The sequence below is a fragment of the Lissotriton vulgaris genome, chromosome 5 (genome assembly GCF_964263255.1).
Source record: "Lissotriton vulgaris chromosome 5, aLisVul1.2, whole genome shotgun sequence".
Taxonomy (NCBI): domain Eukaryota; kingdom Metazoa; phylum Chordata; class Amphibia; order Caudata; family Salamandridae; genus Lissotriton; species Lissotriton vulgaris.
The window spans coordinates 623825970-623853538 of record NC_141693.1 but is presented as its reverse complement, the minus strand read 5'-3'; the positions used below and the strand labels follow the sequence as shown (position 1 = coordinate 623853538).

Here is a 27569-nt window from a genome sequence, read left to right as displayed (position 1 = left end):
TACTTCTGCTCACTGCCGCCTGATCTGGGCAGAGACACGAGTGATCATCGCGGAGGGGGGAAAAGCATACCCCCTTCTCCAGGGTCCAGTCCTGTAGGAATGCATCCATTGCAACTGCCAGAGGGTCCGGCCTCCAACTGAAGAACCAGGGTAATTGATGGTCCAACCGAGATGCAAACAGGTCCACTGAAAATGGGCCCCATCTCTCTTGCTATTGCGCAAACACCTGTGGGCCTATTTTCCAAAGGCTGGAATCCCTGATATGCATGGAGTACTAGTCTGTCACTTGATTGCCCTTGCCCGGAAGGTATTCCGCTGTCACTGAAACATGATGGTCCAGGGAATATTGCCAGAAGCTGTTCACTAGGTCGGATAGGACCTTGGAGCGCATGCCCCCGAGATGATTGATGTACTTGATGGCTGACACGTTGCCCATCTTTAGCAGGGATTGGGCCCTGTCCTTTGTCCAACATTGGACGCAAAGGACACGGCCAAAAGTTCTAAATAGTTGATGTGCAGCGATTGTGCTTGGAGAGACCACGAGCCCCCTGTTGGAAATTTGCCACAGCATGCGACCCATCCACACCTGCTAATGTCTGACTCTATGACAAGGTCCTGGGCCGATCTGGAGATCGCTTTCCCATTCCAAGCCTCCATGTGTGAAACCCACCATAAAATCTCCATCCGTACCACGTCTGTGAGGCAACCATTTGGGAGTAAGTCAGGCCTTTGCAAAGGTGCACTGCCTTAAGCCACTGTAGAGCCCAGTAACTAAAGGGCCTGGTAAAATAGTTGGAGATTTTGGCATAAGGAAGTGCGCTGCTTTGCCAGAGTGCATCACAATTCATGTTGAATCTTTGTGATTTTGCGGGTAGGTAAGCTGAGAGTGGGGACGTGGAATTGTTTGTGAACCCCAGAAAGGTTGCCATCTGTGAAGGGACCAAGAGGGATTTCCCCTTTTTTATCACAAAACCCAAACTTTCTAGAGGCTTACAGCAGTATGTAAGTGGAGCAATAGCTGGAGAGGACACTGGGCCATGAGGAGCATGTCTTCCTGGTAGATAAAGATCCGGATGCCTTGCGCTCGAAGGTGTGGAATTGATTGTGAACCCCAGGAAGGTTGCCATCTGTGTAGGGACCAAGAGGGATTTCCCCTTGTTTATCACAAAACCCAAACTTTCTAGAGGCTTACCGAAGTATGTTAGTGGAGCGATAGCTGGAGAGGACCCTGAGCCATGAGGAGCACTGTCTTCCAGGTAGACAAAGATCCGTATGCCTTGATCTGGAAGGTGTTCCACCACTGGTTTGAGGACCTTGGTGAAGCACCACAGAGCAGAGGACAGTCCAAAGGGAAGGCTTGAAAACTCGAAGGCCTGCTGGCGCCAAACAAATTGCAGGAAACGCCAGTGTGGAGGTAAAATTGGAATCACCAGATATGCGTCCTTGTGGTCGAGGTGCACCATCCAATCTGATGGTCACAGGACATCCCACAGGAGGTGAATCCCTTCCATTGTAAAATGCTAGTATACCAGCACCTCATTGAACTACCACAGATTTATGACTGGGCGTCACCCCCCATCGGTTTTGTCCACCATAAATATGTGCCGGCAAATCCGTGGGGATAAATTGTTTGCCGAATTGCTCTAGTCGTCAAAAAAGGAAAGGACCTCCGGTCTATCAAGTCAGCACTCGCCATAGAGATGTGTATTGGGCATGGTATGGTCACTTGAAGAGGGGTACCATAGAATTCAATTTGGAAACCCTGGATCACTTGAAGGACCCAAGCGTTGCCCGTTAATGATTGCCGCGCAGGGTGAAAGCCTGCCAGCCGTGCTCTCACCCGAACCCCTGATGAGGAAAGAACACTCACTGGGATTAGTGCTGTTGGCTTATCCTCTGGAACCACAGCCATGACTTTGCTGATCCTTGGTGGGGTAGAACTTTGCAAAGTGTGATTGGACCTGGTAACCATAGCCTCGCCTGGAGCCTTGCCCTCTTGGAAAGAGTTGGGATGCTAAACGACAAGCCGAGGGGCCCCTTTCATGGCCGGCCCCATGAAAAACCCGCAAGGAAAACACCTTTTTAATGGAAGTTCAGGCTTTGTCAAGGGAAGTAAACGCATTTGCGATATTCCAGAGTTTCTTTATGAAAGGATCTCCGAAGAGTCCCCCCTGGGCAACAGCTCCCCTGGCTCGGAGAGTGCCAGATCTCTGAGTTTCTGTTCCGCTTTGATCAATAATGATCGTCTGTGCTCTGTAGAGAGTGCACAGTTGGCGGTACCCAAAAAGATAACTGCCCTCTGTGCCTAGCCGGACAGAGCATTCAGGAAAATCAGGGCTCTTGAGAACTTGGCGTCCTCTGCCATATCCAGGATCTTGGCCAAAGGACCTACAGAGTCCAAGAGCTTGTCCTTACAAGCTCTCCATAACCTGTCAATACCTTTTTTAGGATCCTTAATACATTTTGCCAAGAATGTGGCCATCTTGGGGTCAATTTCAAGGGTTTTGTCTACTTTACTGTCCAACGCGGGCCTGGGACACTCAGCCCTTACGCAGCTATATGCCTCTTTCTTGAGAGGTCTTCGTAGCCGATTAGCCACATATTGTGCCACCTTGTCGCACGGAATCCACTCTGCTGATCAAGGGTGCAGGATCTGATCTGGGTCTAAAATGTCTGACTGTATCGCCCCCATCCCTACCTCACTGGCTGGGGGAGATAGACACCAGGGCCTAGAGGGACCCGCCTTGTCATGTGACGAGTCATCGTCCTGCAACTGGGGGGACAGCGTGTTTGGCGTTTCCTGTGGGGTCTCTGGGATGGGAGGGGGCAAAGCAGGAAGACTCTGTGCCATAAAGACATCCCATCAACACCCTCCCCCGTGGGTGCTTCGCCAGCCCTGGGTCAGCTTCCACGGGGGCTGGAAGGGCCAGGGGTGGGTCAGATGCTGCTGTCGCATCCTGTGGCCTTTTGGCACACTCATGCGCAATCAATTGAGAGAGGCGCTCCTCTATCGGGCCCATAGCTGCATCCACCACGTGTTAGATAGAGGTATCCACCACCTGGTAGAACTCGTCATCCCAAGGGAGGTAAGATAATGGGTCCATATACCCATCCCCTGAAGCCTCCATGGGTGTAAGAAACTGAGAATTATTTAGATATTTTCTGGTCAAGGCTAAATCCAAAATACCACTGATAGGGCATATGGGCAGACCAGTGGCTGTAGTATTCATGTGTTTTAATGACATTTCCGGCCCAACACTGTTTTCAGCCCACCCCACAGGCAGGGGATATGGACAGACCAGAAGCCTCAGTTGAGGGGCTGGGGCGACAGTCAAGCAATTCTGTGTGGGTAAAGCTGCACTGTAAGTTGGTTCTGAGCCCAGGGAATACTTCCCCCTTGATGCCAAAGAATAGGAGGGTTATGGAGCTTGGGAATGTGTTCCCTGAAGTGATTTTCCAGATCACCCAAAGAAAAACTAATAAAGACCTGGTGAGGGGTATTCATGCAATCGGGCAATGCAGACCCTTACTCGGATGTCTAGGCGTGTAAATGCCGCAGTGTTTATCAATACAGACCCTGCTATACACGGGGTGTCAGTCTCCAGGCACGGCAATCACCGGTACATCCCGAGCGTGATCCTGTCAGCTTTGAAATTGACAGGAAACATGAGTAGCGTAGGCCGAGCTACAGGTGTAAGAGTCCGCAATGAAGCACCAATTTATTACCGGAGGAACGGGCGAAACGCTCCTGTGGCTGGGAAATGATCAGCGCAATGCACGATCAACACACAGCGTGGCAATGAGATAACATTGGCGTCAAAACACATTGCAGTTAGAGAAAAGCGTGACTTATCTGAGGCTGCGGCAGTGAAGAAAGAGGGGGAGCTGAGCCGAGAGAGGACTGTAATAGGCTCAGCGGGACCCTGATTGGCTACTCTAAGGACTACAGCTGTGTTATGATTGGCCATGTTTTGAACTGTGTTCCCAGTGTTTCATGGGACCATAAGTTCCTTCACCTTAAAATGAAAAGTTGGAAAGATAAAAAGTTTTGTTACATGAAGGCTACTATGTTTATAAAGCTGAGAGAGAAAAATATAATCCTTGCCTTTGGTTCTGACATAGAATCCAGATCCCAACAATTTAAACAGGGTTTGTTGCTGAACCCTGGCTACAGAACAAAGTTTGTGAGGGATGGACAGGCAGCCCTTCTCTTTGTGTAGACACAAAGCTTTGACCATGCACTTGGCCATGGTCTTTTGTTCAGTCTTTGCATCATTAATGCCACAGGCGGTGGTTGCATGAACTTTGTTGGTCCAAGAAATTGAAACAGAAAGGCTATTCCATGCTCCATTAAAGTTTATATAATTTCCAACAAGACACATATACTTGGCTTTACATTGTTTTATGCATGGAGCGGGTAGAGCAACACAGGAGAAACCAAGGATTATCCATATCTTATGTACTCAGGCACTACTTACACACATACTGGCCAACACTCATGATTTAGATGGGAGATTTCAAATCATTTAAGACAGAAACAGGTGCTGTTTACTTTTCTCTACTTAAATGAAAGCCAACTTGGAAACGTTGTTCTCCTGGTTATCTATAAACCTATTTCTTAGGTGTTCCAAAAAGTTGGCATGCATGTAAAAAAAAAACACTTACACTGAGGGTAAGCTGCAATCCCAGTCACACAAGTGGAGATGGTAAGACCCTTCTCCGCCGGGGTGCAGGCAAAATGGCCTGTACCTCAAGACTATTATTCAGCTGCCACAAACCATTCAACATTTCATGGACTGGTCAGGGGGAGTTCGCAGTGTATCCCAATCATTCAACCCAGCCTAAGTCTCTGTTGGTGAGCAACTGATAATTGGCACACCTGCCAAGGGACTCGTGATGTGATTCTTCCACATAGTAAAAAACACCATGTCAGTCAGTATGGGAAAGTGAGGTAAAATAAGGGGATAGGCATATGCTTCTGTTCAGGAATGGTCGACAGGAGAGTTAAATGTGGGCAAGGTTTTTCTCTAACTTAAACTTTTGTACACTTGGCTGAAGAATAGACAGTTTTATTGTTCCTTAACCTCCTTCTTATCAGCTTTCTTTAGATCAGGGAGACTTAAATTACCTCAAAAGTGACCACATGCACTAGTAGAAAAATAAAGCAAATGCACAACTGTGATGAACAGTAACCCTATAGAGCACATTCAGGGTAGGCAGATAGCTGGCCATCTCGAGGGTCAGCAGAGATGCACCTGGGAGGGCCACCTGCTGGCTACGTAGGGTAATGTCTAATGTCTACCATGTCATGGCAGGCCATTGGCCTTTTTGTAGTTCAGAAGCAAACCTGCAAAGTGGGGGTTTGTTTCTGAACTACAAAAATGTAATTTTTCCCATGCGTGGAATCCATGATTGTTTTTTTCTGCCTAGGTCAGTCATACCTCTCATGGTGGACCATAGCAGCAGAAATGTGTTTGGGAAGACGTGCTTTAAATTGGTATCAAATTACTGTGGCTGATGGGCAGTGAAAAATAAGTTTCTGACAGCACAGCTAACTATGAGTTGTCCGAGAAAATGCTGGCAGTTCCCCATCTTCTAAATAATTGGGAGTGACCACGGTATTTGTTGAGCAGGTGCATCACTGGTTTATTGTAATTCCCTGATTTAGTCAAACTCTAAATGTCTTCCAATGTATATTTAATACTAGCAGAATTCAACATACTAATGACCGCTGATTTTTTCCGATGTTTCTTGTATTGATATTGTAGATTTCTCATTCACCCATCAACTGGAATTATCTACACACAACCTTGGGCTACGTTAGATGCAGAAATCAGCTGCAAGTACAACTTCTATGTAAAGGCCGAAGATGCAGAGGGAAAGCACAGCTTGGCAGAGGTGTTTGTAACTGTCCTAGATGTCAATGACCACTACCCAGAGTTCATTGAGAACATCCAGGAGAAGACCCTCATCATTGGTTCACCTGTCAGAATAGAGGTAAGCCTTGCTAGGAAACAGTCTTTTTTGACCATCTGCAAAATGTTATGTACTTGCTTAACATGCATTTTAACTTTGGGATCGTTCAAGAATGCCACAGTAATTAGCAGTAAACAACAAGGTTAGGGGTAAAATAGAAAAAGTAATGAATCAAGGCAAGTCCACTAGACTTTTACTATTTTATAAAATAAATTTATAGCAAGGCATGACTTATGCCAAGCTCAGTACATTGTCTCTCCATTCTCTATCAGGCCGGAATAAGAAATGTTACTGATGCAAAATAAAACTGTTGGTGATTCAACAGCAAACAGCAAATATAAAATAGGTTGCATTAGTTAAAAGATCTTAATCTCAAGATTGGCTGAAAATACAAATCCACTTCCAAATCAAAAAGTTCTTTTATTAGGACTTATCTGTAGGTGAAGTTCTTTTTTCTGTTTTTATGAATGTGGATTCAAGTTTCGATTCGACATTTCTGGTCTCTGAATAGCAGTGGTATCTCACAGAGGGAGTACTGCGGGGCGGGGTGGGGAAGGGTCAGGGCGGGGGCGTAGTGGAGTCAGACGTACAAAGGCTAGGAGTAAAGTAAGTAAATAACTAAATTAAACTATTTACCTTGCGCTCGCTACATCGCTGAGTTGGCGATGCAGCAAGTGCAAGGCAATTCGTTTTATTTATTTACTTACTTACTTTACTCCTGGCTGTCGTACGTCCGACTCCACTACCCCCCCACCCGTGGCCATCTTCTGCCTTGCCCCATCGTCTGAAGCACTCCCTCTGCGAGCCGCCACTGCTGAATAGTCATCCCTGGACAACAAAAATGTCATATGGAGTCTATATATAGGGGATGGCCCGTATCCTTAGGAGGTTTACCGGGTGTGGGAATCCACTTGGCAAATACTTTTGCATTTCTGTGCACATTTCCATCTGCTGAAAGCCAATAGGTCTGCCTTTAATGAGTGAACGCATTCGAATAGCATTTGTGCATAACAGCATTTTCAATGCAGAACTATTGGCTTTGCCAGTGCTTGCCCCAAATTTGGGTATCACAGAGAAGATTAAGGCTGGCTGTTGCAGAAAAACAAAGCTACACTTTAAGGACATTGATCAATAATCGCCATGTTCACATATGTAACTTAAATAAACATGGTGTAAAGTTACATCAAAATATATCACCTGGGAGAAAAGTGATCTCAGCTGTGATTTAGAGAGAACATTCAGATTGCCATACTTGTACTTAACGTTGCACTTTTGGAGTGTGTGCCACCTGAACAATATACTGTTGTCCCATTTACATCATTGTGAGCACCTGCAAAAGAATTCCCTTGGGGGCATATTTATGAGATTCTTGCATCAATTTTGCACCACACCAAGTGGCACATGCGTGATGGAAGCCTCTAAGTCAGATTTCTGAAGCCACGCAAAGTCACTTTGCATGCCTTCGAATAGCTTAACATTTTTTGAGTGAGGCAAAGCATTGTAAATCACTGCTTTGCCCAAAGTAGGCGTTCCAATGGCATTGCAGAGGGTGTTTCCATGCAACTTCCATCCTTATTGATGCTTTCACAAAATTTACCAGGACTTGTAAACATGCCCATGTGTCAAAATCTTATGTTGAGAAATATCTTAATATCTCCTTGTTTTTTCCTCTTTCTACATGTACTACTGAAAAAAGAGGAAAAAGCATCTAAGGATTGTTTTGTGGAGGAAGATTCCCCTTCTGGCACAAAACAATCCTGCATGCAACAGAGGCACCCTTGTACCATGCTGCAAAAGGGCCTGCGTTGGTGCTAGGCTGCTGAGACGGTGTAAGGGGAAATTACAGGAATGCATCTTATTGCATAAATATGGCGCATTCCTGCCCTTTCCCAGTGACACAGGGCTGCGCTGCCCTGCGCCATTATTTTCATAAAAATGCCCCTAATGTATATATTGGCTTGCAAAGATGGAACCAAAAACAACTCATCAGTTTCTGCACTTGAATAATTTTGAACTATAAAAACGTAAGCTCTCTTGCCATCTTTTCCGAAGTGCATTCTGGGATTAATATATTCAATACAACATAGCAGAAATCAAAAAACTTTGATAGAAAGAGTTGGTACTCTTACATTCAAAAGTGAACCATAAGTCCTAACTAGTGATTTATTACACCACGCCAAAGTCTCATTATTTGAGTAGTTCAACTTGTGACAGAACAACCCCTTCTTTATAGTTCAGGCTGTAAACACTAGATAACTTTTAGGCACTATTGACTTAGGGTCTTACTTACAAGCCCATTGCACCACCAGTGCTTCACCTTTTTTGACGCACCTGCGGCACAGTGTGCCTGCCCAAATTTACAAGTCTACGTGAAGCCACCCGCATGGCTTTTCATGGCCTTGAAAATATGGCCCCTTTCATGCATTACTCTGTATCAAAGGGTTATTCCATGGGTGTTGCTGTGGGTGTACCCATGCAGCATTCATGGAACCTGACACATTCCTAGATTTACAAGGTTTTGTAATCCTGGGAATGTATCTGGGAGGCACAAGGAAGAGAAATGCCTTTATTTCTCCTTGTTTTTCCTTTTTCTAAATGTGCTGCATTATGCCAAAAAAAGTAACACGCCATGATGCTGGGGGGCAATCTTGTGTGTTGGTCTCAGTGGAATTTTGGAAATACCAGAAAGATATATTAAGCCTGAAAAATCTCAGATGTGCATCCACCTGTATGTACCTGAGCATTAAGCGAGAAAAAGCAAGTTCAAATCCTGCTCCAGCGAATGGGCAGTAAATATGAGAAATAAGGGGCCCCTAAAAGTACCAATTCAAAACCCAGAGAAAATAGGCTCGATGTGGTTGTGATGAAGAATGGGGAGGGATTTTTTGAAGAGGAAGTTGAAATTCAGGAGCAGGCTTAGCTTCATTACTTTTTTTTTGTGAAAATCTTTATTGACATGAAGACATCAGTGATATACACAATATTGCAGAAGGATTCAATTTGGTTCTACTTCATATTAAACTGGCAATAGAGTATGGAAATGCGTGTTCGAACACGTAGTAAATACAGTCCCAACAGGTACAAGGATTTCTAGCAGCAATTGCCCTTATTACAGTATTCGGAACGGTACTAATCTGTCTTAGTTTTGTCTAAGGTATCCCCTCTAACCTTAATATCATGTCCAACAATGTGTGAAAGTTTTTTCTTTTTTTTAAAAGTAATAACAAGTAAAAAGAAAAGGTAAAGAAAATCAAAGTACTTGTCATCATGTATAGTGTGTCTTCTGTACACTTCAACACGTAGCAGCCATTCAGTTTAATTACAATTCGGTACCTGAGTAAGCATAAACGTGCGACAGCCCGGTGCATGAAGAATTAAACACCCACCCTCCTAGTCATCCTCCTCCTCAGAATCTAGATCCTCGTTCTCTGGCAAAGGTTCACAGATTTCTCCTCTATAAGTGTTCCAGGGAGCCCAGATCTTGTTCCATTTCCGGGGGCATGCCCTGAGCACATACACCGCCCTTTCCGTTACCATCAACAAGCCCATATTTTTGGCCCATCGAGTTGCTGTAGGTAGTTCTGGAACACCCCATTTTTGTGCTATGTCCCTCTTGGCTACTGTAATGGCTAGCGTGACCCACAACAGTCCATACCTGTCCCAATCATTGGGATCCCAAATGTTCAACAAACACTTTCGTGGTTCAGGCAGGACAGACACCCTAATTTCTTGAGAAACAGTACGCATAATTTGTTTCCAGTACTCTTGTATCAGCGGGCATTCCCATATGGTGTGGTACAGGTTCCCTTCCTCCCCGCATCCCCTGAGGCAAAATGGGTGTGGTGCCCGTTGTATCCTGTGAAGTAACGTTCTCGTGTAGTAAACTCGGTGCAGAATTTTGAGTTGTACTAATCTGAATTTTGCCGATATGCCCACTTCCCTCGGTGAGGCTAATGCTTCATTCCATTCTGTTTCATCAACCTCCCCTATGTCCCTTACCCATTTCTCCTTAAGGTGTAATGTGGGGTCCGCCAGGTTGTTGACTAACTTTTTATATGTAAGAGAAGTCGCACTCTGAGGCATATAATCCGTCAGCAGTCTGTCTTCCAGTGGCGACGACTCTGGTAGATCAGTGTCTGGTGGAATTGCTTGGAGTAGTGCGTGGCGTATCTGTACGTACCTAAACGTTTCATTGGGGCCTAAACCGTATTGCTGTTGGAGTTGTGGTAATGCAATCACTGTGCCCTTCTCCCACAGGTCCCCTATCGTGGAGATTCCTATGTGGTCCCACTGTGTAAAACCTTTACATAATCTGAGGTGCCCCAATGATTTCGTATCCCACAGTGGTGTCAGTCTGGTGAGTTTCCCTGCCCTGCCCAGCCCAGTCGTGTTTGTGCTTTATGCCACAATGCAGCCGTGTGTTGCGTCGGGCCAATCAGTTTTCCAACCTGGGATTTGTTGTATAAGACTGAAATCATGCCGTCTGTTCCTAGTTGAGACCAGTCCGCTTTGCACGCCGGATCCTCACGTGGGGTATGGACCCATTGATTGATTATCTTAAGTTGGGCTGCCCAGTAGTATAATTGCACATTGGGTAGTGCAATCCCTCCCTCGTACCAACTCTTCACCAGTTTATCATGGGCGATACGTGCCGGGCCATTATTCCAGAGTAAGCTGGAAACCAGCGCCGCAATCTGTTTAAAATAGCGCGGTGCGACTAAATAAGGGGTATTTTCCAAGACATATAAGAATCTGGGGAGTGCCATCATTTTGTACAAAGCCGCCCTTCCCAGAAGGGTCAGGGGCAAAGTCGCCCAGTGTTTAACGTCAGCACGTAGATGTTCCAGAGGTGGCTTTAAATTCGCGTCAAAGAAGTCAGCGGCACTTCCTGTAATGAAAATACCCAAGTATTTAAAGGAGGTTGTTGTTAAGGCCAAGGGGCAGTCCTCCCGCAACAATGGTGCCGGGCCCTTGAGCACATATACCACAGATTTTGACCAGTTTAAGGTATAACCCGATGACTCCCCGTGTGTGTTACAGAGGTGGAGCAGAGCAGGGATCCCGCTGTCAGGGTCAACCATGTAGATGAGCATATCGTCTGCATATAGGGAGATCTTATCTTCCCACCCCTCCTCCCACTTGATACCTCGAAACAGCGGCGTTGTTCTAATCAGGATTGCCAGTGGTTCAAGCACCAGGGCGAAGAGCAAAGGAGACAACGGGCATCCCTGTCTAGTCCCCCGCCTCAGTGGGAACGACGCTGAAATGTGTCCATTTGCTACCACCTGCGCTACCGGTAACGTGTACAGCAGGCGTACCCATGCTCTAAATTTCGGTCCAAAGCCCATACGAGTAAGCACTGCAAACAGGTACTCCCATTCCACTAGGTCGAAAGCCATTTTGGCATCGAGGGAAAGGATCACCGCCTGCTCAGTAAGAAGGTGTGCACGCGCCATCACCACATGGACCCTCCTGAGATTCATTGCCGTGCTCCTGTGGGGCATGAAGCCTGATTGGTCAGGGTGTATCAGCGTGTGAAGGTGTTGTGTCAGACGGCTGGCCAGGATCTTTGCTAGGATTTTAGCCTCCACGTTAAGCAATGAAATGGGGCGGTAGGAGGTGCATGCAGTCGGTGGTTTACCCGGTTTAGGTATAGCCACTATGGTGGCAGTACGCTGATCAAGCGGTAGTGTTGCCCTATCAAGGCTGTCAGTGTACATATTCAGCAACGGTTTACTCAGCATAGGGGCCACCGCTTTATACCATTCCACAGGTAGGCCGTTGGGGCCTAACGCCTTACCAGACTGCAAATTTTGTATCGCTAATTGAATGTCCTCTTCTGAAAGATCAGTGTCTAAGTCTTGCTGTGTCTCCTGTGTGAGTGTAGGGATGGCAATATTCTTTAGGGAGATCGTCGCCGTCTGTGTAGTGACGTCACGTTCTGGTGTATATATGTCCCGGAAGTGACTTGCCAGAGTGCGTACTATTTGTTCAGGGTGTGTCTGCAGTTGACCATCATGCGTGTAAAGTCTCTGTATGCCTCTGTTACTACCCCCTCTCTTGTCCAACCATGCTAGCATTTTCCCCGCCTTGTCCCCCACATCGTATACTCTATGTAACGTGTTTGCTTGATAACTTTGGACGGTTGTTTTGAGATGATCCCGGTATTGCTGTTGGCGGAGCTGTAATAAATGTGTTGTTGCTGGTGTGGGATTTGACATGTGTGCAACATTCGCGTTGTGAAGTGTTAGTTCTAGTTCCGTGAGTTCACGTCTAGAATCCCGCTTGTGTCCCGTTATCGCTGCTATCGCCTCTCCCCTAGGACTGTTTTATAAGCTTCCCAAAGGACAGAGGGCGAGGAGACAGTCCCTTCATTTTCAGCGAAGTATTGCACGGTCGCCTGTTTAAGTTTTTTCCTTATCTTAGGGATTTTCAAATAATTGTGATATACTGGGTATGTTCTCGCACATTTCTTCTCTTTGGTGGTGAGTGATAGAGATATCGGGGAGTGGTCAGATACACCCCTAGGCAGGATATCCATTTTATCTATTGATCCTAGACCCACCCCCAGAAATAAAAAATAGTCTATTCGTGAAAGGCTATTATGAACTGCAGAATAATATGTGTAGTGGGTAGTCGCTGGGTTCAATTGTTGCCATACATCTGTAAGGCCCATCGCCTCTATAAAACCAGGAAGCGCGGCAGAACCCCTTGGTCGATCTCTCACAGGGAAGGTGTCTACCGCGGGGTCTATTATGGCGTTAAAGTCCCCTCCAAGGATTGTGTCCCCCTCCGGGAGGTCTAGGAGAAATTTGCCAAGAGCTGGCAGTGCTGTTGAGTGAAGTGCCGGGGGGATATACACAAAGACCACATTCAAAGGTCTTCCTTCCCACTGTCCGTGTAATGCCGCAAAGCGACCCTGGTCGTCCATCTTGCGGCACTCTACAAGAAAAGGTGACTATTTTCTCATGAGTATCCCAGTGCCCCTAGATCCCGTTGTGAATTCTGAATGCACTGCCATAACATACCCACGTCTGTTAAGTGCTTTACATGTGGACCCTGTAAGGTGTGATTCTTGGAGCAGCACTAGGTCAGGTCCCTGACGTTTAATAGCCTGCAAGACTAGACCTCTTCTAATTTTATCCCCCAAGCCCCGAACATTCCAGGTTAACATACGTAGGGGAGGCACGTCAGCCGTTGCAGGCGCGTCCTCAACGGACACTACGTTTACCTGTTGGGCCATCGGGTCGTGTAATCATTGTCGCAAGCGATCGGTGGTCGACATCAGCACAGATGCAGCACCATGTGGCAGTGTACCATAATTGTGTGGCTTTTGGCATTGTAGTGTACCATAGAGTAGAAGTGATGACAAATAACAATAACATTAACATTCAAACTCCCCCTCCAGCCCCCCTCCCTGCTCCCCTGCTCCACGGACCGTTCCCCGCCCGCTTCCCCAACTTGGCAGAGTGCTTTTCCCCATTCCCTACTATCTTACTTGCTCGTGGGGTTGGTGAGTCCCCTACAGGCACCGGCTAATGCCCACCCTACTCAGCTTAACCAACTCCAGGTCCCTGTAGTTCGCATGAGTTGTCTCTTGTGAAGTGCACCTCTAGATAGGGCCCGGCTGCCCAGAGTCAAGAGGGTCCCGTTCCAAGTCAGATTCTAGTCCCGCAGCCTCAGCGTGCTGTGAAGGATGATTGTTCTGGTCGTTCGTATGCTTGTCGTTGCGATGATTTGGTCGGTCTCTGTGCGGACGCTGTTGTTGCCCCGCCTGTCTCCATCCATCAAGCCAGTCCCGCACAACTTCTGGCGTATCAAAGAACCATGCTTTTCCATCGGCTACAATTCGCAATTTGGCGGGGAATAACATTGAGTATTGCAGGCCCTTGTCTCGTAGTGCCTTCTTTACCTCCGTAAATGACTTCCGGCGCCTGGCAACCTCTGCCGTGTAATCTGGAAAGAAGGCCAGAGTAGAGTTTTGGAGCTTGATTGGCGGAGAAACTCTTGCCGCTTGCAAGATGGCGTCCCTGTCTCTGAAATTAAACAATCTAGCCAGTACAGGCCGCGGCGTCGCTCCCGGTTTGGGCGTCCCACCCGGCACCCGGTGCGCCCTCTCAACGGAGAAAAAATGGGACAGGCCTTTAGGCTGCAGTTTATTTTTAATGAGGTCTTCGACATAGAGGTCCATTGCTCCCTTTCCTTCTGTTTCCGGTAGGCCAAGAATGCGTATGTTGTTTCTGCGGGAACGCCCTTCTTGGTCATCCAGCTTTTCCCGTAGCATCTTGGTAACTTTTTCCATGCGTTCCATTGCTATTTGTAGTTCAGAAGTGTCTTCAAGAAGCGATTTGGTAACCATTTCAACCTGAGATACCCTCTCGGTCATCTTTTGAAAGTCCGCCCGCAGCAGAGTAACTTCAGAGGAAATGGAGCCCACTGTTGTTTGCACCTCTGAAAGGGTCCTCATAATATCCTCCAGCGTCACTTTTTTGGTGCCATCCATGTCCGGAGTAGCACCCGAGGAGTGTCGCCCACTGACTTGTGAGTGGCCCTGCTGGCTATAAGCAAACTTGTCCAATTTCGCCTGCGCCGACGAGCTTCTGGTCCCTTTGCCCGCCAAGACTCAAGGCAGAGCAGTCTCGAGTCGTCGCTATTCCGGGAGCTTAGGCGTCAACTGGGCTGTAGCTGTGGCCGCTGCACGTCTCCCTCGCACACGGTCGCCTTATTAATGCAGTCTCAGGAGCTCGATCGGCATCCGACCGTCGCAAAGGTTCTGCAAGTCGGCCGTCACCTCCAAAATGGTGCCCGATAGGGTCTCGAGGGGCCACCCACCGTGTGGAAACTTTCACTGTCCAGCCATCGACGTGGTTTCTCTGCGGGTGTTCGTGGCCCGAGCAGCCGCCCTCGTCCACAGGTCTCAACGGCCCCCCCAGAGTCTTTCACCAGCAGTCGTTCACTGCGGTCCGTTCCACGGGGGGGCGGCAGTCGCTACTGAGTTCGACCCAGGAAGGTCACACTTCCGCCGGGGTTCGATGAATACTCCAGGCCAATGTCGCCATTTCGCCGTAGGCCTCACTGCGCACGAGTTGAGAAGTGCAGTTCTCGGCACTCGATTTTCACCGGAGTCGGATCAGAAGGTGCTGCTTCGGTTCCTGAGCAGGTACCGCCACTTCGGGCAGGCGTTGTGACGGATTAAGTTATCGGATTTTACAAAAGGCCGTTATGCCATGAGGAGCTCCCACTTCACGCTGCCGCCATGCTCGGCCGCTAGCCACGCCCCCTTAGCTCCATTACTTAGTGTGCAAGTTTATTTGACTGCTACTCAGCATCTGTAGAAACTGAAGCGTTTTAGCTATGAAGGTTACAGGACAAATATTTTAATTGAACAAAACGATTCCTGTATTCGCCTAACATGTTGCACACTTGTTGAAAATTAGGTTTACTAAACAATTGGATCTTCAACAAGAAGATTTAAATGTTGCCTGAAATGTTAGGCAAAGTCATTTAACTCAAGCGAATTTTAAATGTCAAGTGCTCCAGAACTTAAATGCATCCTGTAGCATAATTAACAGGAATAAAACTTTCCACTCTGCTCTTTTTAAATAGAGTTCTTTACTCAAATCCTTCCATCCCAGCAGGACTCACTGGAGTTGAAACATTGTGGCTGTGCGTGTCTGGAATGACTCTGATTAATCAACTGGGGACTCACCGGGCCTGATACCTTTAACATGCAACAATGTTGCAAATCGCCAGTGGAAACATTTAACCTCTGAATGTGTACTGGCAGACACACCTGGTTGCCTTCCAATTACTAACACATCCTTTACTAAGAAAAAGAAAAACCTTCATGAGAATGGAAAGAGTTACACATTTAAAAGGGGATCTTACTTATTTGCATTTCATTCTGAAAACGAATGGCAGCAATCCTGGCTCTCACCAGAGTACAGGCGGAACTAGTTGCTTATCAAATTAAGTGTTTATTCAAGGCATTGTAATGGAGCACAGCATGGGCCACCCATTGAATGCTGGTATTGTTAGATACAAAGGGCCCCATTACGATGCCGGGTTCGACTTAGTCCGCCCGGCACTGTAACGGACAACGGGACCGACCGCCAGAGGTGCGGCAGTCTCGCAGGGCCAATTAGGATGCGACCACATTTCTGGTGGTCGCAAACCTCATCTTTTAGATTGTGGCAGGCGGAGCTGTAAGCAGCACCCGCTGCAATGTAAAATATGCATGTTGTTCATTGGCATGCACAATGTCACTACCATGGGTACCCCCAAAGTGCAGCCACCCACCCCCGGGGGCCTGCAACGGGTCCTCATAGAAATTTACTGTATGCCTTTCCATGGAGGAGTCTCTGCCATGAAAAGGCATACTGTTGGACTGGGCGCTTTTAGCAGGGTCATCCCTGAACCTTTTGCCTTCCTCCTGTATTTTGTCTGACCTGTTTTTTGTCGGTTTTGTGACTCTGGGCACTTTACCAGTGCTGATCAGTGCTAAAGTGCATATGCTCTCCCTATTGTAAATTGATGTATGGATTAGACGCTCCATGATTGGCTGATTTGGTTTACTTGTCAGAGACTAGTACCGTGCACTGAGTGTGCCCAGGGCTTGTAAATCCAAATGCTGCCGGATGGGCTTGCAGCACTGGTTGTGCCACACATAGTAGCAGTCTGTAAAAGTATTTCTAAGGCCTACCATTGCAGAGCCTGTGCGCAGTCTGGTACTGCCATGCTGACTGGGCAAGTGCACCCACTTGCCAGTCCCTAAACCTTCCCTTTTCTTCATATCTGACACCCCTATGGTAGGCCCAAGGGCAGGTTGCATTGTAAGTATAAGGTAGGACATGCCCAGGTGTGTGTGGCATGTCCTAATAGTGAATTACAGCCATTTTTATTTTTCACTATTGCAAGGCTACCTGTTCTTCATAGGCCAGCATGGGCAGTTAGATTATTACATTTTATAATCCTAACTGACTCAGGGAACATGGTAGAAATTCGAGTTTAGTATGCCTGAACTCAGAATGATAAAATACATATTTTAGTGAAGTTGGTTTTAACATTCTGTGTTTGAAAATACCACTTTTAGAAAGTAGGTATTTTCTTGTCTAAATATCCAAGCCTGCCTCTGCTAGGTTGTGTATTCCTTGTCTGGAGTTTGAGTGACAGGGCTGCGGGATTCCAGGAGGCAGGTTGAGACAGCCCAGTGGTGAATAGAGAGATCTGCATCTAGATGGGAGGGAGGAGTTGCACCTGGGACCTGAATAGGGCTGTGCCCTCGCTCCACAATGTTGGCTCCACCTCCTGTGGTGTGTCTGATGTCTCTGCCCTGCACTGTGAAAGGAGAGAAGGAGTCATGTCAACAGAGTGCTCCAGGGCTGTGCCTGTCCTCCACAATGCTGGCTCCACCTCCTGTGGGGCGTCTGATGTTTCTGCCTTGTACAGTTGAAGGAAAGAAGGAGTCATATAAACAGAGTGTTCCAGAACAGGTTTGGACTAGGCAAAGGCCGTTCTGCCCTCTAAGGACAAAGGATTTTGGGGTATAAGTATTGGGACCCTGGTCCCAAGAAATTAGATCACTTTTGGACTGCAAGAAGAAACCTTTGCTGAGGAGAGGAACCTGAAGAAACTGAGGAGAGACTATCCCTAAGCTGAAGTGCTGCTTGGGGGATTGGTCTGCAGTGGTTGCCTGACTAACAAAGAAAGGAGTAAGGACTTTGAGTGCACTTTATTCAACCTGTGAAGGATCTCCAAGGGCTTGAGAAAAGAGCTTGCCTCCTGCTGAAGTCTCAGGGACAACAGACTTCAACCCCCAGCTCCCCAAGAGTTCTTTGGAAGTGCCTGCTGCTGATTGGGCCTTCTGAGGGACTGTGTGTTGCAAGGAGCTGGAAGCGCGACTCAAGAGGGAGAAGCGTGTCGCTGTCGCTGTAGCTGACGCATTGCACCCCATCTCAAGGAATGTCCTGCAACCCCGAAGAAGCATGTCGCCGTCGCAGCCGCTGCATCTCTGAGTATGGATGTCGCTGCTGTAGCTGTTATATTGCACCGCATCACAAGAAGTGCCTCGCATCTGCAGAGAAGCGTGCCGCATCAGAGCTGTTGTCGTTGCATCACTGAACAAGGGTGTCGCCACTGAAGTTGTCGCATCGAGCAGAAGCGTCTCGCATCGTCGGAGAAGAGTGTTGCCGCCAAACCGCTGTTGTCGCATCACTGAACAAGTGTGTCGCCGCTGCAGCTGACGCATCCAGTCGAGACTTCTCACAACTTCTGAGAAGCGTGCCGCATCAGGAAGAACTTGATGCCTTTATTTCTTTGCACCGGATCTTTGACGCATCTTCATCCCTGCAACACTTTCGTTGTGGAAGCGTGACGCATCGTAAGGTGCATTGAATCAAAGTGTCGTATTTTAGGAACTAAAGAGAACTAAGCTAAAACTACCATTTTAAAGTACAGTATTGAGGTTTTTTGTTTATGGTTTTGTGTTAAATCTATATAAAAATACTTATTTTTAATATAAAACTTGTGTGGTGTCCACCTATAGTGTTGTCACTTGATTACAGTATGTGTTCGCAAATGCTTTACACTGCCTCTGAGATAAGCCTGTCTGCTCGTGCCAAGCTACCAAGGGGGTGAGCAGGAGTTATTTTAGGAGTGTACGCCTTACTCTGAGGCAAGGGTCCCTATTTGTCACAAGTACCTACCTGAGCCAACTAGAGACCCCCAAATCTAACATTGGTGGTCAGCGGTGAGGATTCTGGACTTGCATTTGTGACTCATGTACTGTGATTGGTGAACACTACTAGTGAGTGCAGACCAAACACAACCACATACTGTTTTTCTGTTTCCTGGTGCCCTCCTGAAGGTATTTTTGATACCATGACTCTGATTAGATGTTGCAAAATGGAACTCAACTTCTGGCACATGTTTATCTACACAATGAAGGAGCTACGTGTGTTTTGCAAGGAAAGAGGGCTGCCTGTGAAAAGAAGGTCCAGGGAGGATCTAGAGGCATCCCTGTTTCAGAATGAATTACCCTGCTGGAAGGCAACACTACCAGTTGAATCTGAGGAGGAGGAATTCTCTAAAAGTGGGGGAGAAACAAAAAAAGATAGCTGGCTTCTGGCTCATGAGCAGAGGCTGAAAAAGATTGATGAAGAGCTGAAAGAGACTGAGGAGGCTCAGAGGGCCTTAGTTCAAGAAGAAGAAATGTGGGCAGCTTAGGAAGTGAGGTTTTCTGAGTTGGAGGTGGAGTCCCGCTCAGATGGGGGCAGCAAAATTAAATTTGTTAGTGCTGAGGGAGTAGTACACACACCCAGAGATTTGGCACCTGACTTGGAGGGGGTTAGCACACACCAGGAGTTTCAAGGGCATGAGGTAGTTCCAGTAGTGCGCAGCGTCCCTAAGGAGATTGGGGAAACTGGCACAGGGGTTCATGGTCCTAGTGGTGGGAGGGACATTCTACTGACTCTAGATGAGAGGTGCAGGGAGAGGGGTTCCCCCAAGGTTGAGGTCCTGGTATGTGAGTGTGAAGCCCTCCCAGAAGAGTGTGGGTTGAGTTTCAGAGACAGTCAGATACTGTCTTGCCATTCTCAGGAGAGTGGTTTGGAGTACGTGTGCGAGGCACTGGATGGTGAGGTGAAGGAGGGTTTGGTTAACTCCTGTGGGGGGCTGTGTGATCCAATTGTCAGAGAGCATATTGTAAGTCCCTGTTTTCCAGAGCTATGCCAACACCTGTTGGTGAGTGAGTTCACTGACCCCAGGGAGCTCACATTGGAGGCAGACCAGAAGGTGTGGAGAGTGTAAAGATGAGTCCAATACAATTGGTAGGAGGAAGAAAACTTCACTTTAATAGGCATACATAAAGAGACCTCCAGCTCCTTCACCAACTTCTTCTTACTGGCCTACACTTCAGAACATAACATTCTGAGCTCCTAGCAACCCGCTCAATGTTCCATCAAGCATAGATCCTAACACATCTCCCCCATTACAAATAGAAATAAAATACAATGTAACATATGCAATATAATAAAACATGGGCAATACAAATTACATTTCATAATCACAATAACAAAAAGGAAAGAAGAAATTAAAAAGTACAAATTAAACCATTAGGGAGTAGGACATTTTGCAACATTGCCACTACTCCAAGCAGAACCATCACTCAAGATGAGAATGTTTCTTTTGACACACTTCACTTGTTTAGGTTGTGAAAATTTACTCTCCCCTTTAATCACTATACCACCCTTCCTTGTTACAACCCAATCTCCTACTTTAATATCATTCTCACGCACCCTCATTCTCAAATTATATGACTGAGCAGAATCACTTTGCCGTTTATCAACACTACATTTCACACCCATACGATCAACCCAAACACATTCTTTGTTCCTCAGCCAACCCGGAACCTCCTTTATACCAGGTTCCCGCCCTTTAAGGGAAACAAAAGGCGAGACACCAGTAACTGAATGTGGCGTGACTCTATAAGACCACACCATTTTCTTGAGTTCATCAGACCATACCAAACCGTTAGCAAGAGATAATTGAATATTTTCCATCAGCAATCTGTAAATCCTTTCCACAAGACCATTAGCCTGTGGCCGAATAACGCAACTCTCTCATGACAAATTCCCATACCATCCAAAAAATCTTTCATTTCTCCAGAACCTAACTGCACCCCATTGTCTGATACTAGAATTTTCGGAATCCCTTCATTCAGAAACACTCTTTCCATAAAACCAATCACTCTCAAGGTATCAATATTCTCAGTAGACTCTACCACAAACCATTTCGAGTGATAATCCACCAGAACCATTAAAAACTTATTACGAGCACCCAATTTGGAAATTGGACCTAGAAAATCAATTGCCAATTTTTCCCAGGGAGGTGCCAGAAAATCAACACATGAAAGGGGAGGCTGCCTAGCGACTTTACTTTTATCACTACCAGCACACGCATAGCAATTTCTAACCAAATCATCTATTTCCCCATCCATGCCTGGCCACCAGTACAACTCACGAATCCTCCTCTTTGTCATGTTTCTACCCAAATGACCTTCGTGTGCCAAAGTCATAATCTTAGACCTAAGATTGCATGGTGGCACCAATCTGTTTCTTCTCCACAACTTACCTTCTGAAACACTCAATTCACCCTCTACATGATGAAAACCCTTCAAACGAATGTCAGCACAAAACTCCCTAGACCATCCCTCAGAAACATTTTTTATGACTAATGATATCACCTGATCTTCAGACATGGCAGATTCCCATTCTGCTTTATCAAACGTCAAAATTTCATTACAACTAGCTTCAAAGTCATCATTTTCCAAATCCTCACCTGCTGACTCAACCAGCATTCTTGACAAATTGTCTGCAACTACATTTTTCTCTCCTCTGACATATTCCATCTCAAAATTGTACTCAAGCACAGACAGGGTCCACTTAGATATTCTGGGAGTTACATTTCCTTCCAAACCTCTTCCCCCCTTAAACAAATGTACAAGGGGTTTATGATCCGTCCTCACCCTGAAAGACAAACCCCAAAGGAAATATCTGAAATGCTTGATTCCCCAGGTGCAAGCGAGAGCTTCCCTCTCAATAATGGAATAAGAAACTTCAGCTCCCTGAAGTCTCCTTGATGCAAATCCTATGATCTTCTCCACACCATCACAAATCTGGGACACAACTGCACCAATCCCTACAGCACTAGCATCTGTGGTAACCAAAGTTTTAGCTTTAACATCAAAATGATCTAGCGTCGGTGCATGCAAAATTCCTTTTTTAACACACTTGTATGCTTCATCGCAAGCCTCATTCCATTTAAATGTAACACCATTCTTCATCAACACCCTTAAAGGTTCTACTACATCGTAGAATCCCTTTATAAACTTTGAACAATATTCAACTAAACCCAAAAAGGATCTAAGCTGATCTTTGTTGGACGGTGTAGGAGAATTGTTAATTGCAGAAATTATACTCTTCTTAGGCCTAATGCCAAGACCAGATATCTCATGGCCCAGATAAGTCAAAATTAATAAGACGAAAATTTCCTTGTTGTCCAACATTACTTGGACGATATGCAGGAAATTTATTAGTAGATTTAGAATCGAATTTTGCAGCAGGCTTGACTATTTTAGTCTCATCAATATTAGCCGAAACTTGAGAACTTTTTTCACTATGTTCAGCCGCCTTTACAGTATTATCTTTTGATGCTATCAAATTGGTACACTTGTCCATTTCTTTAATCCATAAGTCGGTATTTTCAAGCCCTTTAGCAATTTGTATTGCCTCTTCTAAAGTACAGTCCTTTATGAGCAACTTTTCTCTTACTTTCTTGTTATTGGTGCACCTAACGATTTGGGGCCCGATGTAGGTAAACTCCACTTTACCACTTCTTAAATACCGAATCATACCGATTCGGTATTTAAGAAGTGGTAAATTGGAGGGGGGGAAATGTAGGTAATCCAGATGTTTTGATTAACGATTCGGTAAAAATCGGTATTTACCGATTCGGTAAATACCGAATCGGTAATGCCCATTGCTTCCTATGGGCTTTGAAGCCCATAGGAATCAATGGGCATTACCGATTCGGTATTTACCGAATCAGTAAATACCGAATCCATCAAGGGTGCAGGGGGTGTCACTTTGACACCCTCTGGCACCCCCAATACAGGCGTGGGTGCCATGTGGCAGGCATACATGCCCTAAGGGCAGGTCTGCCTGTCACATGGCATAGGTGTGCATGCACACATGTGCATGCACACCGGAATCGGTATTTTACCATGAGGTTTTATTTCATGGTAAAATACCGATTCTGTAAGGCCTCTGGGACTCAGAAGAGTCCCACCTACATATGTAAAATACCGAATCGGTATGAATACCGATTCGGTATTTTACAGATTCGGTAACTTTACCGATTCGGTAAATATACCGAATCGGTAAACAAGGTCCCCCTACATCTCATTGACCCATTTACCGGTCGGTAACGGCCGAAATCGGCCGTTACCGACCGGTAAAGGCCACCTACATTGGGCCCTTGGTCCCTAATTATAGAATCACATAAATCTTTAAATTGACAATTTAAAGATAGTCCCCTTAAGGCCGCAACATAGCTAGAAATGTCTTCATCATTCCTTTGTACGCGACAAAAGAATTTGTGTCTTTCTAGAACAGTGATTTTAGCTATAAACCTTTTCTCCAACATCTGCATGCTCATTTCGTAGACATTAGTGGGTTGACCATTATCTATACCTAAAGATATCTCTGGTAAATCTTCGTAAAGTCTCCTGCCTTCTACTCCTAAATTATTGAGTAAAATCGCCTGTCTGCGAATTGGTCCATATTTGTCTGCATCAGTAGCAAGAATGTATGTCAAAAATAGCTTTTTCCATTCTTTCCACGGCACAGTAGGCTCACCAGGAGTAGGTAGAAAGGAAAGAGGAGCAGCAAATGATTGGTCTGCCATAACTGGGGAAGGAATATATTAAACACACAATGCTTATACTAATGGTTGAAAACAACATACATCGAGAAACCAGAAGGTATGCAAAGACAGTAAATAAACAGTGTTGAAAAAGTTCCCACTACTTTTCCACTCTTATGCTTCTTATAATAATCATAGCACTGAGATTAAACTCGCCAATAGTTATTGTTCCACGTTTGTTGTTCGGTTGATCTTTGAATCGTTTTCAGTTCCCCGTTGTTCTCCGTCCTTATATGCAGAGAAACTCTTTAAGAATGAATTTAGACCAACTTAAGATGGCCGCCACGCACGGATCACATTTTTTGACGCTACGTGACTATGATGGCGCGCGGGTGACTTCTGATGCCGGAGCTTGGTAACAGCAGCGCAAGCAGCTTCTGATGCCGGAGCTTGGTAACAGCACCGCGAGTGGCTTCTGATGACGGCGCTTAGAAACAGCACACTCGGGTAGGCAGTTTTAAGCTCTTCAAAAGATGCACATTGTAAAAGAATGAAATTTGACGAAGTTGGCAATTAGGGGAAATAACCAAATCCACAAAAGTCGGCAACAACGAGCAAATCCTCAAAATCGGCAATGACGGATAGTTCCAAGGATAAACAGTTAAATAGATAAACAGTTCCAAATGGTAATTAAGCACTTGGAAATTTCTTGTAGGGTTTTTGTAAGGTTCCAGTAAGGTAAATCAGAAGAGTAGTTTTAAATCCTTAAGAAAGCAGAAAAATAAAGAAGGAACTCACATCCAAATTCAATGGAATTTCAATTGAAGGAGTAAATGTATACTACCAGCTCCAGGTAGTATCATCCAGGGGTGGAGGTCAAAGGCAATCTGTCCCCTGCCAGAGTAGTAGTCCCTCGTCACCAGTGTAAAGATGAGTCCACTACAATTGGTAGGAGGAAGAAAACTTCACTTTAACAGTCATACATAATGAGACCTCCAGCTCCTTCACCCACTTCTTCTTACTGGCCTACACTTCAGAACATAACATTCTGAGCTCCTAGCAACCCGCTCAATGTTCCATCAAGCATAGATCCTAACAGAGAGGCATTGGGAAATGACTCTGTGGGGAGCGGCTCAGGTATCTTCCAAACCAGAGTGGTGGAAGTGGTGCAGAGTAGCTCAGCTAGGTCCCGTTGTAGTGGGAGGGTGTAGGGGCTCACGACGTGTCTCAGTGGAGAAGGAGTGAATGTGCGGCTGCGTGTCCCCAGGTGCCCGAAACCCAGTCTCAGAGCCTGGAGGGTTCTTTAAGGGAACACCAGGTGGGGAGTCTAGGCTGTCCTGATGGGCGGCCCATTGAGGGGGATCCCCTAGTGTCTGGTGAGCTGAGAGTGCCTGTAATCAGACCTCCATCAGTTCTGGTGTCTGGCAGTGCCACTCCAGTTGGGAGGGTACAGAAGTCCAGACAGAGGGGTGAGAGGGGGAAAGAGTCCCCAGTGGAAGAACCAGTGGGTCAGGGGCCAGCCAGAAGGGCTGAGTCACTGGTGAGTGACCATGGTGACACCACTTCTGTCCTGGGGGATCTTCACACACTGTCAGATGGACAGGGGTTGGGAGATCTGCACCAGGCAGACTATCACACACCACATACGTTACGTGTTACCATCAGGGGGGTATGCATGCTCCCAAGGAAGTCCTGATTTGCCAGGCAAGTGTTTAACTGCAGGGTTTGGTCCCTGGTTTGGGAAGCCTGGTTCAGGTTTTGCCTGACCGGGAGGAAGGGGCAACTGTAATCAGTGTCCTGACCGAGGTAGCTTCTAGGGGTACCACTCCAGTTGGGAGGGTGCCATGCTCTGGAAGAGGGTGCAGAGGGAGGGAGTCCTTGCCTATGGCCCCGGTGCCGCCTGAGGGTTTAGACCCTAGGTTGGAGGGTCAGGTTCAGGGTGTCCCTCCTGACCTGGAAGCCCAGTTGCAGGATAGCACCCCTGAACTGGTGGGCAAATTGTGCAGTACACCTGCCACAGGTGCCCTGACAATTCTGGAAGGGGGTACCGCTCCAGGTGGGAGGGTACAGAGCCCGAAGAAGGAGGACCGTGTGTGGGAGTGCCCATCCCATATTGGTACAGCTGCTGCGTTCAGGCCTAGGGCTGGTGGGTCAGTGCCAGGATGTCATACCTGACCTGACAGGAGGGGGAGTGGACAAAGGGTGCCCGGCACCTGGGGGTACTGCCCCCACTCTCTGATGCCACAGATGTTCTGAGAGCCCGGAGAGGCAGAAGGCCTGGGTCTCATCCATCAGTACTGTCAGTGGCCACTTGTAGCTTGCTGTCTGTCTGTTGGGACACACCTGTGAGCAAGTTAAGGTTAGATGCTGCACAGGTGGTGTCCACAGGTGAAGAGAAGGGTGCCCCGTGGATTAGCTTGGTGGACCCTGAGAGTATAGACAGAGGAATTGAAATGGGTTCAGATTGGCATAGAACTGGAATATGCCCCTGCTGTTACGGGCCAGGTCCATGTTCTATTGCCCAAAGCAGGGAAGCCCATCAAGCTAGTGATTGGTCTACCCTGCGTTTTGGCTGGAAGGGGGATGTGTTGGACTTGGCGCTTTTTGCAGGGTCATCCTTGAACTTTTTGCTTCCTCCTGTATTTTGTCTGACCTGTTTTTGTTGGTTTTATGACTCTGGGAACTTTACCAGTGCTGGTCAGTGCTGAAGTGCATATGCTCTCCCTATTGTAAATCGATGTATGGCTTAGCGGCTCCATGATTGGCTGATTTGGTTTACTTGTCAGACCCTAGTACAGTGCACTGAGTGTGCCCAGGGCTTGTAAATCCAAATGCTGCTGGTGGGCTTGCAGCACTGGTTGTGCCACCAACAGAAGCCGCCTGTAAAAATGTGTCTAAGACCTGCCATTGCATAGCCTGTGTGCAGTCTGGTACTGCCATGCTGACTGGGCAAGAGCACCCACTTGCCAGTCCCTAAACCTTCCCTTTTCTTCATATCAGACCCCTTATGGTAGGCCCAAGGGCAGGGTGCATTGTAAGTATAAGGTAGGACAATCCCTGATGTGTGTGGCATGTCCTAAGAGTGAATTACAGCCATTTTCGTTTTTCACTATTTCAAGGCTACCTATTCCCCATAGGCCGAATGGGCAGTTTGATTATTACATCTTATAATCCTAACTGACTCAGGGAACATGGTAGACATTCGAGTTTAGTATGCCTGAACTCAGAATGATAAAATACATCTTTTAGTGAAGTTGGTTTTAACATTCTGTGTTTGAAAATACCACTTTTAGAAAGTAGGTATTTTCTTGTCTAACAAGCCATGCCTGCCTTGCTATGTTGTGCATTTCCTGTCTGGAGTTTGAGTGACAGTGCGGGGGGATTCCAGGAGACAGGTTGAGTCAGCCCAGTGGTGAATAGAGAGATCTGCATCTAGATGGGAGGGAGAAGTTGCACCTGGGACCTGAATAGGGCTGTGCCTTCCCTCCACAATGCTGGCTCGGATGTATGACGTTACAACGCATACTTTTATAACGCACACCATTACAACACATTTTTTTACAACGCAACTACCTTTACAACGCATTCCATTACAACTCATACTACCTTTACAACACATACCATTACAACACATACCATTACATTGCATGTATGGTAAGTATTGGATAGTGTAGGGGTAAAAATTATTATTCTAACTCCAGGGGGCTGCAACAGTAGGGTAAGTGTTGGATAGTGTAGGGGTAAAAATTACTATTCTAACTCCAGGGGGTGCAATAGTAGGGTAAGTGTTGGATAGTGTAGGGGTAAACATTACTATTCTAACTCCAGGGGGTGCAACAGTAGAGTAAGTGTTGGATAGTGTAAGGGTACTATGCGTTGTAATGGTATGCGTTGTAATGGTATGCGTTGTAATGACTGCGTTGTAATGACATGCATTGTAGTGGTATGCGTTGTAGTGTCATGCGTTGTAATGGCATGCGTTGTAAACGTTTTGTTGTAATGGTAGTGCATTGTAAAAGTTGCATTGTAAAGGTTGTTTCCCGCTGGCTCCACCTCCTGTAGTGCGTCTGTTGTCTCTGCCCTGCACTGTGAAAGGAGAGAAGGAGTCATGTCAACAGAGTGCTCCAAGACTGTGCCTTTCCTCCACAATGCTGGCTCCACCTCCTGTGGGG

At 46.6% G+C, this 27569-nt stretch overlaps 1 protein-coding gene across 1 annotated transcript in view; it reads left to right on the top strand.

The window, feature by feature from the left end:
* The window catches only part of CDHR1 (cadherin related family member 1), a 553828-nt gene that overhangs the window by 469128 nt on the left and 57131 nt on the right, over nt 1-27569 (top strand). The window contains exon 15 of the mRNA XM_086920154.1: nt 5769-5997. Within this exon, the coding sequence (XP_086776280.1) occupies nt 5769-5997 (229 nt within the window). The remainder of the gene's footprint in view (nt 1-5768; nt 5998-27569) is intronic.